General features: G+C 37.6%; 1 protein-coding gene across 1 annotated transcript; it reads left to right on the top strand.

The window, feature by feature from the left end:
- Window positions 1–8,405: 8,405 nt before the first annotated feature.
- Window positions 8,406–14,891, top strand: SUCNR1 (succinate receptor 1). The gene is made up of 2 exons (XM_048506924.1): window positions 8,406–8,414; window positions 13,941–14,891. The coding sequence occupies exons 1-2, from the start codon at window positions 8,406–8,408 to the stop codon at window positions 14,889–14,891; spliced, it is 960 nt and encodes a 319-aa protein (XP_048362881.1).
- Window positions 14,892–15,309: the final 418 nt, after the last annotated feature.

Below are 15,309 nucleotides of genomic sequence, written 5' to 3' on the forward strand. Positions count from 1 at the left end.
TTAGAAGACAAAGTCGAAAACATCCAACAATGGAATACGGACTATGCTGATCAATTGGCCCTCATTGAACTGAAACAAAAGGAAACAATGCTAAGATTACGTGGCGTTCCGGAAAAACCAAAAGAAAACCTGGTGGGGAAAATTATACCTATGCTAGCTGAAATATGGGAATTATCGGAAGAGGAGACTTGCAGAGAAATAGATCAACTCTATAGAGTTAACTCAAGATATGCGAAAGAAAACAAAGTACCAAGAGATATCATTTTAAACTGTGTACGCAGGTCAATGAGAAATCTAGTTTTAAAGACCCATTCAGCCCAGAAAATAACTATAGATGGAACCACCATAAAGGTACTAAAAGAGATTCCTAACCATTTGCTACGGAAGCGCAGAACCTATGCCAAACTCACCAAAGTTCTTAGGGACAATGAGATTATATTCAAATGGGCAGACCTCGAAGGGGTGATTTTTGAATACAAGTCAAAGAGATATTTCATCGACTCTGCAGCAAAGGCTCAGGACTTCCTTTTCAGAAACCAAAAAGCCTTGCTCCAGGAAGAAGAATAGGTATAACACTGTTTTGTCTTTACTTTAAATATACCTGATGTATTAACTGTATAAATAACCAATCCCATCTATTGTGGGATTACTTCTAACTATAACTAAAAAAATTAACACGTGTAATACTTGGCGTTTAAACAACTTAAAGAGAAAGCAATGAAAATGTGTTGAACTACTTTAGCAAATGTAACAATGATTTATTGTGTCTACAGGAGACCCACCTCAAATCTGGAGATGAGAAATTTATACAATGGCGCAAATTAGGTACACTATTCCACACTAATTATCCAAAAAAAAAAAGGGGGATAGCTATCTTTGTTAAAAATAATCTGAAAGCCAAATTAATACTAAATGACCCGGAAGCAAGATTCCTGGCAGTCGAGATCCACCAAGAAAATAAAGTCATATTGGTAGTAGGAATATATGCCCCTAATACGAATAAAGCTAATTTCTATTCAAATCTAAATGATATCTTATTAGATCTAAACTACGATCATTGGATACTCATGGGAGATTTCAATGGATTCGTAGACCCGACCTTAGATAAAAAAGTGGCCAACCATAAAATGAAGAAGAAAAACCCAACAAATGGCAAACTGCCAAAATCTTTCTTTAATTTAATAGACACACTTAAATTACATGACATCTGGAGAGAGAAAGAATTTAATGGACAGGATAAGGAAGCATTTTTTCAAATGCAGCCACTTGGGGGGTTGTTCCAGGTTGGACATGGTATGGGCTTCTGGCTCTCTCTGCAACAAAACAAAAACAATTGACATACTTCCGAGAATCCTGTCAGACCACAATCCTGTTAGCTGGGTTTTATCAGAAACTAGACACACACAGACCTGGAAATTTAAAGAATGGTTAACCAAAGATAAGAATTTCCAGGAGAAAATCTCCAATACTTTGGAAGATTACTGGAGAAATAATATCTCATGTGGTATAGATAGGAATACAATCTGGGATGCCCACAAGGCAGTTATTAGAGGAGAAATTATTACATATGAAATTAAAAAAAGAAGAGAAAAGAGAGAACACCAAGTACAATTAGAGTCAGAGGTCAGGAAATTAGAACTAAATCTACAAGACAAAGAAAAATCCAAGAAAAACATTTTAAACAAAATCAAAATAATAAAATCCCAATTAGAACAATTAAGAATAATAGAAATTACAAACAGGATAAAATACCTAAAGCAAAGAGAATTTTACAATGCTAACAAACCAGGCAAGTGGTTAACAGCACAAATAAGAGAAAAGACCGAGAGAAATATTATAACACAAATTAAAAATAAAGATAAGGTCATAACAAATGGAAAAGAAATAGGACAGATAATTGGGGACTACTACCAAAATCTTTATAAGGAAGAAAAAGTTAAAATAGGGAAAATACAAAACTACCTAAAAGACAAAAATATTAATAAAATAACAGATGAACAACAAAAATTGTTAAGCCAACCTATCTCAAAAGATGAGGTAATAAGAACTATATCAAAATTGAAGAATAATAAAGCGCCAGGTCCAGATGGATACACAGCCACTTACTACAAAACATTCGATCAGAAATTAATCCCATATCTAACAGACATATTCAATGATATAATGGCAGGGGGGACTACACCTAAAACATGGCAAGAGGCAAATATCATCTTAATACCCAAATTAAAAGATAACATACTCACCAAGGAGGATTTTAGACCAATCTCTCTACTTAATACGGACTACAAAATATTTGCACTACTATTAGCAAATAGATTCAAGATGATCTTAAATGAAATCATTTCGGAGGAGCAAGCGGGATTTCTGCCTAAAAGAAACACAAAACAAAATGTTAGAATAGTATTAAATATAATTGAATTACTAGACCATAAGCCAGACTTACCAGCTGCACTATTATTACTAGATGCACAGAAAGCTTTTGACCAAATTAATTGGTCTTTCTTAAAAGAAACATTATCAACAATAGGTATACAAGGCTCTTTCTATAATGCAATAGCGGCAATTTACTCAAAACAATCAGCAAAAATAATACTCAATAATCAGACATCCCAAGAAATTGGTATATTTAGAGGAACTCGCCAAGGTTGCCCTCTATCACCACTTCTTTTTATCATGGCTGTTGAGAGACTACTAAATAATATCAGAGATAATAATGACATCAAAGGTTTAGAATTAAGGGGGAAAAAATACAAGATACGAGCTTATGCGGATGACATGATATTTTTTATCAAAGACCCAATTGACAACATCCCACTATTACTGAAAGAGATTAAAAGATTTGGAGAGGTGGCAGGGCTCAAAATAAATAACAGCAAAACTAAGCTCCTAACCAAAAATTTAACCAAAAGTGAAAACCAAAAACTGGAGCTAATCTCCGAATTCAAGGTGGAACAAAAGCTGAAATATCTAGGAATTCAGATAACAACAAATAACCAAAATTTAGTTCAAAATAATTATTTTACCCTATGGAATAAGATTAAGACAGATATGGCCAAATGGAACAAAATCAATTTATCACTACTGGGAAGAATAGCCATAATAAAGACTAATGTGCTTCCAAAATTAATGTACTTATTTCAGAACATCCCCGTCATAGAAACAGACAAACCATTACTAAACTGGAACAAAGAAATAAGTAAATTTATATGGAATGGGAAAAAACCTCGAATTAAAAATGTGAATATGATCCAAGAAAAATCAAAAGGAGGCCTGGCAGTCCCGGACCTCAAACTTTACCACGACGCAAATGCGTTACAATGGATCAGTGAGTGGGTGACATTAGAAAATCACAACCTACTAAACCTAGAAAGCTACGGATGCCCAACTGGTTGGCACAATCAAATGTGGCCACAATACAAAACTAAAGTTTCTAGAACAACAATAATCAAAAACCATCATATTAGGAAAATACTACTAAAGACATGGAAAAAATACCAAAGACTATTCTATACCAAGATGCCCTTATGGGTGTCAAGAATGGAATCGCTGCAACTAAAGGACAACAATTTAGAAGATAGGTGGCCAACCTATAAAGATCTCACTCTTAAAAACAATAAAGTGGTAGTCTTTAAAACTAGAGAACAAATAACTATTAGAGAAAAAACTTGTAATTGGTATACTTACGAACAACTTTATAACTTCTTCAAATCAGATCTAAAACATTGGGAAATTACAACGGAAGAAAATGAATTAGACAAAGCATTATTATATGAAAAACATAAACAGATTAGTAAGATCTATAAAATTCTACTAACTCAAAAGACAGAACAGGACATAATAAAACCAACCATGATCAATTGGGCACAAAATATAGGGCATAGTATTCAATTAGAGAATTGGGAAAAATACTGGAAAAACATATATAGCTTCACACCATGTACTGTTTTAAGGGAAAATAACATAAAAATGTTTTACAGATGGTATTACACACCTCAAAAACTTGCTAATATGTATAAAAGCCACTCACCCCTGTGCTGGAAATGTGGAGAGAAAGTCGGATCCTTTATACATACCTGGTGGTCCTGTAAAAAAGTTAAGAAATTTTGGAAACATATACACAAACACACACAAAAAATATTAGGGATAAAATTTAGGATGACTAAAGAAACTTACCTTTTAAGCCCAGTAATTGCAGAATTACAGTTACCTAAACTTGATTTATATCTCTTTCTTTATATATCGTCAGTAGCAAGACTTTTGATAGCTTCGTGCTGGAAATCACCAACTGTACCAACCGTAGAAGAGTGGATCCATAAAATACAAGAATTCCATATCGCAGATAGCTTATCGCAGCAGACTAACCAGTCACCAAGAAATATAGAACTTATGAATGACAGGAACTCGAAGTGGGATCCGTGGATATCATTTATCAAACAAAGATATAATGTATGATTGTTAGCCAGAATGTTTAGAGACAGTACTTATGAAATGTATAGAAATGTCTACCAACTCAATGAATAAGTAAGTAATAATCAAAGAGCTTTGAGTTAATATATAGAAAATACTTAAAGATAACCTGGTGACAAAATATAGAACAAAGAACATACAATAATAGGTCAGGATAAGTGTTCTATGTAGATAGTGTACTACTTTGATAATGACACAATTACTAAACTCACTTATATAGTGAGACTAGGTTCAAGGGGAAGTCCTTTCACTAGGGTGTGGATCAGTGGGCATATTTTTTTTAAGGTTCTAGTACTTTTCTATTCTAAATTTTCCACTCTCTTTTCCTAGTGGCTTACCACTCAACATAGTAAGAATTTGTAAGCATAAGAAAAGTAAAGGCCACTGGCTACCCAGCAAGTGAGGACAGGCGGAACTATTCCCCTCAGCCCCACAACGCTGGCTTCTTTTCTCTCTCCCTCTCTACATCTTCCTTGTTTCTTACTCTTATTCGCAAACTTTACACTGTACCATAATTTACTCCAGCTTTGATAATAGATAAGGTTTATTTACTTAAGTCCCAAACATTGTATATCTAAGAGCAAAAATTGATTGTCAAAAGTTATATTCTCAGAGAAACGGATATACTTTGCTCTGTGTATGATAAGTTACCTATATTATCAACGCTATATGTAACGCTTTTCTCTCTTTTATATATGTCAAAATGTAAATAAAGGATTTAAAAAAAAAATGAAAACACTTGGGTTTCCTATTAAACTTATTAGATACCATAGCAACATAGTCTCTTAATTTCTGTTCAGTCTGAGACTTTTCTTTTAGCAAATAACACACAGTGTATCTCGAGTAGTCATCAATGAAAGACAACAGATAGGTGTTCTTACCAGTTGATGCTGGTTTGATTGGTCCACATAGATCAGAGTGAATTAAGTCAAGAGGCTGCTTAGAGCATCTTTGGCTTTGCTTTGGGAATGAAGGCCTAGTTCCCTTTCCTCTTAACAACAACAACTCCACACAATTGGTTATCATTTGGGACCTGTTCTTTATGGAAATACCTGTTTACCAAGTCCTTGCTTTCAGCTTCAGGATGGCCTCTTTATCCTGGTGGGTGACCTCCTGCCAGAGCTCCCAAAGACTCAAGCTGGGTAAAAGTTGCCTTAGCTGTACAGGCTTGTGGTTCCCTCACAGTCCAGTTCAAAGACTCCCATTTCTTAGGGTACCTGTGGAATATAGCCTTCCACCATCGCTGAGATAGTGCACACATTATTCTCAAAGAGAACAACAAATCCTTTTCTGATAGTGTGGGGGCGGCCCCAGTCAGATTAGACATGAGGTCTGCAATGTACAGAGGGTGACATTTTCAGCCACAATCTCAGTTCCCATTTACCATCCAGTTGGCTTAATGTAAAGTAACTTTACCCTTTCCATTCACTGGAATCTGTCTTCCATTGGCTAAATACACATTACATCCAAAGCATCTCTGTCTAATTCATTGAACAAAAGCAACATCTGAAGCCATGTGCCACAGAAGCACCACTATCATGTGTGAAAGGCTTATATTTTCAATTTGGTTTTGTACATCATGTAGGTTGTGCAAAGTTGTAGGCAATTTTAAGAGTAAAATCCTTTGTCTGTGTGAATAAGCAGTGTGAGATGGCTTGGCTGCCAGTCTCAGCATTTGCTTGTTGGCGTTGACACTCCCTCTGGAGAGGTGACCTCAGGTTTATTACACTTAGAAACAGATGGGTGGGCTCCTCCTTTCCCCTGTGGGATTGGATTTTCTTCGTATCCAAATGATTTAGTTCCAGCCCCTTGCCTCCTGGCTTCTTGGGCAATGTAACTTGAAACCATTCTTAGCTTTGCTCTCAGAGAGATACTCTTGCTGCTGCAGAAATTCCAGACCTCAAGTAGTCCTGGAAGTTCCTCAAAGGACAGTCTGGGCCATTGGGTTGGGACAAAAGCTGAATATTTCTCAGGGGATGAGCTTAAAAGAACTACACTTTTCAGTTCTTCCTCCAGAGAACTGTGCCAGTGGTTGCTAACTTATCAATCGGGATCAGGACATTGTGGGACAGTGATGGATGGGTTCGGCATCTCCATTTTCTTGTAATTTGATTGAAAATAGTTGTTTAGATCGCTCCACTTACTTTGCTATTTCTGTCTTACTCTCCAAAGACCCTTTTAATACTTCCTAACATGCTCTTTGGCAGAATCTTTGTCCTTTAACTTATACCAGTTGTGAGTTTTGTGAGAGTACTTAACAATTAAATTCGCTGGCCTTTTCATCTGCTCTTTGCCATCTAGTCGTCTCTTCATTTCCACTGTTTAGTTTTGGTGTAGTTAAAACAAAACCTATGCCCTCTTCCTTTACTTGGGATTGAATCCTGTAGAGCCATGAGTTAAAATTCAGGCTTGTAAACTTCTCAAAAAAATTGCCTATACAGCTGAGCCATTTTTTTAATGCAAAAGGCTTTCTCTACAATCTCAATTAGTCACACACACAAGAAAGAGGAAGCAAGTCTTCAGACTATGCAACCTTTTATTACTAAGCTAGCCTGTTAGAAGCCAGGTGAGCAAAGAAAAAACAAACCAAGGCCAAATGGCTGCTAAGCCGTACAAGGAAAAAAAAAATTTGCTCCAACTTTAAAATAACATGGGCTTCAAAAAATAGCCATCCTCTGCTACCATGTTGGATTTGGTTAGAGTCATGGATTATGCCCAGTGGTGTGTGTGAATGCAGTCCATGAGAGCTTCTCCAGAGACACATAAATGTAAAGGTGAAAACTTTACATTTTATTCAATCATCTTCAGTTCACAACTTGTTTCCAAGAAAAGGTAGATAGAAAGAACCCTAGTCTAAAAGAGATTGCTTTCCCTATGACAGAGTGGGAAGCACAACTAACGCCAGGCATCATGCGTGTGTGGGGTGGGAGAGAATGCTGCAGTGGGAAAGGCCCCACTGAGCAGGCTGCCATTGACCATGCGCTCTGGTCAAAGGCTAGAGCAGAAGTGAAGCCAGCAGGGAAGAAAGGAAGTTAGTGGGCGGTCTCCTGGCCCAGACAAGGAGGGCAAACAAGAGAGGCAACATCACAGTTAGTGTGATATACAGCACCCCCCAGTGTCCAGGCATGCAGAAGTCGCTTATTCCAACAATATGTGCATATTTTGAGTCATTGTAGTGTCAAAGACAAAAAAATCCGGAAAAATGACCCATAAGTGGAATTACCAGTCCAAACTAACTTTATTCATGTACTTTATACAGTGAAATCATGGATGGATGAGCTGCAAGCAGAGAAAGCCTCCATGGGAGATCTTTAGCAAATAGTAGACAAAGAAGAGAATCACAAGCAGGAGAAGATGGCGGGTGCAAGCTGTGGCGAAAATGAAAGTAGAAGAGCTTTGAAATCCAGCAGGAAAAATAACACATTTCCTGCTTTTCGAACAACAAGCAGGAAACATCTTGACCCCATCTTTGGGAAAAAAGATTGCTAGTTTACAGTTTTCTAAAATACCTGGGTTGAACTGAAATCAAACATCCTAAGGACATTTTGGGGGGAAAGCTGTGTGGAGTTCCTTCTCAAAACATTTCCTTTAAAGTCCTCAATACATTTTATTTGTGCTGGGAAGAAAGGACCAGTGTTTTACTGGAGCCTCATGGCACAGAGTACTAACCTATAGTACTGAAGTAGAAAATCCTGCTCACGACCTGAGTTTGATCCCAACAGAAGTCAGTTTCAGGGCACCAGCTCAAGGTTGACTTAGCCTTCCATCCTTCTGAGGTAGATAAAAAAACTTGCTGGAGGTAAAGTGTAGATGACTGGGGAAGGCAATGGCAACCCTTCCTGTAAACATAGTCTGCCAAATAAACATAATGAAATCACCCTGTGGGTCATAAATGACCTGGTGCTTGAACAGGTGACTACCCTTAATGTTTTACGACCATGTTGGAGGTAGGCAAGTAGAAAGTCAATGTTGGTTGTACAAAAATGAAGGCTGAATATTCAAATTGTTTGGGTACTTCTACAACAGGCTGAAAATTTAAATGTGATAACTGCACCATCAGAGGCACTCTAAAAACCAGAGAATTCTGAAAACAGGGTTAAAAAAAGTTTTTCTGTCCAAATCTCAGACAAAAAGTCTGTTGTGTCTCAACCAGAATTATTCAGTACAAAAAGAGCCCCCAGTCTTTTTGAGCCTGTGGGCACCTTTAGAATTCCAACAAAGAGAGGAAGAGCCAACTACAAAATGGCCACTGCAGGAAGAAGAACCAAACACATAGCCCAAGTGCAGAAGACAATAGGAATAGTTCTGTTTTTAAAAAATACATTGGGAAAGAAAGGTGAGAGAGAGCATAAAGTCATCTAGTGGCACCTGACACAATAACAATTAGAGTTTAATCTCCACAGCAAGTAGTGTTGCTAGTTCTCCAGGAGGGGCCTGAAGATCTCCTGGAATTATGACTGATATCAATTCCCCTGGTGAAAATGGCTGTTCCAGAGGCAGACTCTATTGCATTATATTCCACTTACAGTCCCTCCTCTCTCCACACCCTACCCTTCCTAAGAATAACCCCTCAAAATGGCTTTTAAGGTATGTGAATGGGCTTGAAAAAATATAATGTCTGAATGTACCACAAAAACCTGTTCTTTCTGTACCACAACTCTGACAGCAGGAGACGAGAGAAAACATCAGAGTGCATTGCCCATTGCAGCTGCTGTGCCAGGGCTCTGGTGAGACTCAAGAGCCAGCATAGTGGAGGAACTGTCTATAATATGTGAAGGCTTCAGTGTCCCACTTTGCTAGACAAAGGGCCTGCCTTTTAGCAACAAGATGGCCACAAATGTTAAACTTTCAGAGTCCAAGACTATCACACTGCAGTGCAGATCCATGCACCCAATTCTGTAAATGGAAGTTGCATTGCATTTTCTCATGGGAGTGGAACCTTTCCTTGCTGGTCTCCCATCCACATAACAACAAGAAGAGTTTGAATTTATACCCTACCTTTCTCTCCTGTAAGGAGACTCAAGGTGGCTTACAAGCTCCTTTCCCCTCCTCTTCCCACAACAGACACCTTGTGAGCTAGGTGGGGCTGAGAGAGTTCTGAAGAACTGTGACTAGCCCAAGGAATGTAGGTGTATGGAAACACATCTGGTTCATCACCAGATAAGCCTCTGCCACACAGGTGGAGGAGTGGAGAATCAACCTGGTTCTCCAGATTAGAATCCATCTGCTTAGCTTTTGAGATCTGAGGAGATTGGGCTATATCATGCCACCTTCCTTAGAAACAATGAAACAAGGAATGCTTTGTTCATCATTATCCATTTTTGACATGGTGCAATGGCTGCCTTGTGGGCGTATGTACACTGTCTTGAATTCATTTATTGAACAAACAACGGAACGGTCTATGGGGTAATGAAATTTATCATTTTCATTGTTTACTTTGTCCTGCTATTCCGATAAATAATTTATGGGCCCATTGTGGAGTGTTAGTTGATATGAGGTGGGAAGTTTCCATTTGCTATGTGAACAAAGTTGCTTTTGTGTTAAATGGAATCCTAATGAATTTATCTTAAAAATGGTCTAGCCATAGGTAAGCCCTTTCAAATACCATTGGTTTCAATGGGAGAATTAAGTATGTGTGAAAATCAATAAGACTTTAAAGGCAATTATATTATATAAGAATATAATGTAAGAAGCTCATATTTGAAGGCATTTGTACTTGGAAAAAAACTCTGGTTACTTCAATTTCAATTTTAACCTTTAATGGCATATAAACTCTGGTTATTTATGAGCTATTGAAAAGGGAAAGAGGCATCCACTTACACCCCTTAGAGAGACTATTCTGAGAACCACATTACCCCACATATGCAAAATTCATGTGGAATATCTGATGTAGTATGAAATTGTGGGAGATTGAGTGAAAAAGCTGGCTGAATCTATTAATCCTATATAGTATATATATGTATATAGTATTAGTTATTAGTGTGTGTGTGTGTGTGTGTGCTTGGTTCTACTAAGGGCACTTCCACAAAGCTGAATAATGCACTAATTTTCAATCCACTTTCAATGCACTTTGCAGCTGGATTTTGCTGTATGAATGGCACCAGATTCTGGGTTGATCCCTTTCTCTCTCTTTTCCTTTTCTCTCCATCTGTCTTCCTTCTTTCCATTCTTCCCACAGTGTCAGTCTCTTCCTTCCTTCCTTCCTTCCTTCCTTCCTTCCTTCCTTCCTTCCTTCCTTCCTTCCTTCCTTCCTTCCTTCCTTCCTTCCTTCCTTCCTTCCTTCCTTCCTTCTAGTTAACACAACTAGGGTTTCTCTATGCCACCTTCCAAATCTGCTGCCTCACTGCAGTGGAGTCCAGCTTGGGGGGGAGTGGGGCAGCACAATTTCAGTGCTTGCCCTGGGCACCATTTTCTGTAGCTATGCCTCTGATTGAGCAGATAGAATTGAGAAGCGCAAACTGTTGTAAACCAGTTTGAATCCTTATTGTGGGGGAAAAGTGGGGAAAAGTGAGGTATAAATGAAGTAAATAAATAAATTCATGGGCAGATGTAACTATACCTGATCAACAGCCATAAGTAAACTGAAATATTGTGATTTGACTGACTTCATTCTGTTCATTTCATTGGATTTTAAATAGGTTTAAATCCAAATATTTAAACAGGTGTCAGCATGATGACCAGTAATAATTAGACACATGCTAAGTGACTCTCCTCATCCAATCACATAACAATTTGTACTGTTGTAATAGGTACCTTCCAAAGGCACTTTTCTGAATTGAAGCCTTTTCTATTAGCACTTCCTAACTGCCTTATAACAATCCCATTGGTTGTTGAAAAGCTTCATGGGCAATGAGCACAATCAAAACTATACAGCTGAGCCTTAGCAATAAATGCAGTTGGTATGCTTTGAACAGATCATTTTAAGGAATAATACTACCATTATTTCTGCAGTTGACTCAGGATGAATTTTGCAATACCTTCTGTTTTACTGAAGCCGTTGACATGCCTACCTCATATAAACAAATTCTCAGTACACTTTGAATCATTAACCACTTCTGCTCACTATGTAAATCAGGCATTCTGCATTCTGCTAAGCAGCATTCTGCTGATCTGGAATCTTTCTTCAGATCATGGTCAAGGAGTATCTGGAGAAGATAACACCCATTCTACAGAATGGTATGTAGTAATCTAATTATTATATAGATGCTTATATTTCTTCTGTATCTTTTGTAATTGTGAGTGATTGTGGATGTACTGCCTTTGTTAATAACAATGTTAATGGAGAATGCACTGTCTGTCCAATGGTTACTCTTACAGCACAACCCTGTGCAAAGTTACTCCAGTCTAAGCTTGTTGAAAAAAAAGGGGTTACTGGAGTAACTCTCTTTAAAATTACACTGTTAACCTGATTATTACTTCAAAGATAATGTGACAAAGTGATAAAATTGTCTTCTTCCAAGCTAATTATTTCAAAGTGATAGTTTTTCTTATCTTGATCTTATTAAGAAAATGTCTGAATGCTTTATACTATCATTCTACAATACATAGTAAAAACTATTGTCCCACGTTTTAAATATTACAGTGGTTGGAACTACATTTATGTTATTGACATCTTTCCTTCTCTATTGTGTGAGAGAAAGATTTGCGATCTTTTAAACAGAGCATATGGCCATTTGTTCTTTTTTTAAAAAAAAATTATATCTCCATTAAATGAATGCAATCCAGGTGTCAGAGTACCTTTCCACGACAGCACTTAGCATTTCACTGTCTTCCTTTGTCCGACTTTTAAAAAAGTTTATTCATTAAAATATTTGTATCCCACCTTTCTGCATGTCTCAAAACATCTTACAGGTCACAATTTAAAACATATAGAATAAAATAAAACCCAAATAACCCATCTAAGAGATGCCTACAGTCTGTGTATCCTATTAAAAGCCCTGGGGAACAAAATGGTCTTGTGGTTCCTCTTACAAGTTTCTTGACACGACATCCCTTTTACTCTCTCACACAGCTGTAAGATAATAAGCATAGGATCTAGTTGATGCCAGGCAGGCTACATTAGGTGGTGGGACAACTAACAGGTAGCAACTTGAGATTACAACTGGGTGCATGGGGACATTTGGGAAGAGAAAGTCATTTAGGTTCTACATTCTGGTAATGTGCAACATTCATGACCTATTTTGCAGGGATTTCCAGGAAGGAGTTGGTGTGCAGGCTGGATACCACTTCACAGATGCAGAAGCTTAATGAGAACTTTGATTTGTTTCCATAGTTCTTTGTATTAGAAAACATTTCTGCAATAAATATGCAGATTCCGTTAATTACACATTTCTGTTTTACTCACTCTATTTTCAGGGCTGTGGTATCTAACTTGTTCTCACTTATCTACCATCAATATTTTAAGCTTCTACAAAGCCCTGCATTGCACTGTGCAAACATTGTACACTAAGTTCTCAGTCCAGACTTGGGAGCACAGCAACTGGGGTTTTAAGCATATATCCTTAGTTCTATACTTTAAATGGTGCTTTTAATAATTCTGGTGGGAAGGACAAACCATCACTTTCAGACCCTATCCTAATCAATCACATTCAGAATGTTTAATATGGGCAAAGCTTGGGAGATGTGCACATACTGACTGTTTCAACATCTTTGCTACCCCCTGCTAGTGATACCAACAGAAAGGGTTCAGCGAGGGTGGGAAGCAGGGAAGATTCCAGACCATTGATGGTTCTACTGACACTTTATAGAACCTGACCTACATTTTCTTCTAATTTTAGTTTCAAAGGAACCATTTCTTTAATATTGTCAGCAACAGTGCCTGTAAATGCAATCCATACTCTATTGTGGCCAATGGCAAACTCTTCATTTATTTTAATCATTCTTGATTGACTACCCTGTTTGAGTATCTAAGATGTGTGTCTGAAAAATTATCTGGAAACAGTAGATCGTTAAAAAAGACAGTAAGACACAAGGCATTCTCTAAGCAGAGTTATACACTTTTAAGTCTACTGATGTCAGTGGGCATGAAAAGGGATCATGCTGTTCATTTCTTAATTGATTGCATTAGTCAAAATAGTTCCTTTTGTTCCTCTCCAGATCTGCCCACAGGAAGTTGTCTTTTCTTCAGAAAACCTTGTTACAAACCTCAGAAAGCCTCATTACAAACATAGAATAACTCAGAATTTTGTAGTTTTGTGGTATCCTATTACCACATCACTAGCTTTAGACTTCAGTAACTTTGTCTGGTCAAAAGAAAGCTGAACCCCAATTTCTCTTTAGAAGAATTTTGAAATGATATTTATGTTATGCCAACAACTTGGAACATATTAAGTTCCAATGTTTATCAGCGGCTTGACCAATATTTGCCCATGGTTTAAGGACAAGAAATCTAAGACTGCAACAATCTCTTTTGCTATCAAATGTGTGGAAAAGTAAATGGCATTTTATTCTTACTATTGATATTATATTTCCAGGATATTAATGGGACAGGACAATGTTTGGATATATCAAGATCCCTGGAAAAGTATTACCTTTCCACCATGTACACTCTTGAGTTCATATTTGGTATCATTGGAAACAGCGTGGTTGTTTTTGGCTATGTATTCTGCCTCAAAAACTGGAGAAGTGGCAACATCTACCTATTCAGTCTAACGGTGTCAGATCTTGCATTCCTTTGCACACTTCCATTGCTGGTGACAAGTTATTCAAGTGAAACCTGGCCCTACAAGATCACCTGGTGTCAAGTCAACAGGATCTTTCTACATGCCAACTTATACACAAGCATCCTTTTCCTTTCATTTATCAGCATTGATAGACACCTGCTCATGAAATATCCTTTCAGAAATCATTTTCTGCAGAAAAGGAACGTGGCTGTTGTTTTCTCCATTGCCATATGGGTCTTGGTTTCACTGGAATTGCTACCCATGCTAATCTTCATAAAACTAGAGGATGTCAACAGTACTAGTAAATGTATGGACTATGCAAGTTCAGGAGATGCAGACCAAAGCCTGATCTACAGTGTGCTCTTGACAATCGTTGGTTTCATAATTCCTTTGTGCATCATGTGCCTTTTTTATGTCAAGATACTCAATTTCCTTAAAAGCCGCAGCTCACAGCTCACTTCAGCTTTGCCTCTTGAGAAACCCCTCACATTGGTCATCATGGCTGTGAGTATCTTTTCACTGCTCTTTACTCCCTATCACATCATGCGCAATGTTAGAATTGCTTCTCGAACAGAATCATGGAAGCTTTCCCCGTGCACGAAAAACATAATCCACGTTGTGTACATTGTAACCAGGCCTGTTGCATTTTTGAACAGCGTAATTAACCCTGTCTTTTATTTCTTCATGGGAGATCACTTCAGGGACATGCTGATAAATAAAGTACGACACATCTTTAAAAGACCTAATCCTTGCTACAAATGAAGTTAAATGCCACTCTCTGTCGGACTTGGGAAGAGAATCCTATCGTGCACCAGTGAAGACATAACCAGTCATAGAGAAGGTTGAACAGCTTTCATTTATGGGACACAATTACGGTACTTCTTTTTATTTTTTTAAACCAACTGACCAATAGAAGGGACCTTCCTGTTGTTTGCTTCCACTGGTGAAAGAAATTAAAACCTTCTCACAATGCTGTTACCAAACCATTTGAAGTCAGGTCATTATATCTCATCCTGACTTATTTGTTCCTTTCATCTCTCTCAAAGATTTGGCTTTCTGTGACCTCTTACCACCTCAGTCAGTGCTGCTTGCCTTCTCTATCCAAATTCATAAAGCACAATTCATCTACTAACAATCAGCTCAGACTTTAAATAGATGGAGTTGCAACAAGAAGATTGTG

The sequence above is a fragment of the Sphaerodactylus townsendi genome, linkage group LG08, assembly GCF_021028975.2.
Source record: "Sphaerodactylus townsendi isolate TG3544 linkage group LG08, MPM_Stown_v2.3, whole genome shotgun sequence".
In the NCBI taxonomy this organism is placed as follows: Eukaryota; Metazoa; Chordata; class Lepidosauria; order Squamata; family Sphaerodactylidae; genus Sphaerodactylus; species Sphaerodactylus townsendi.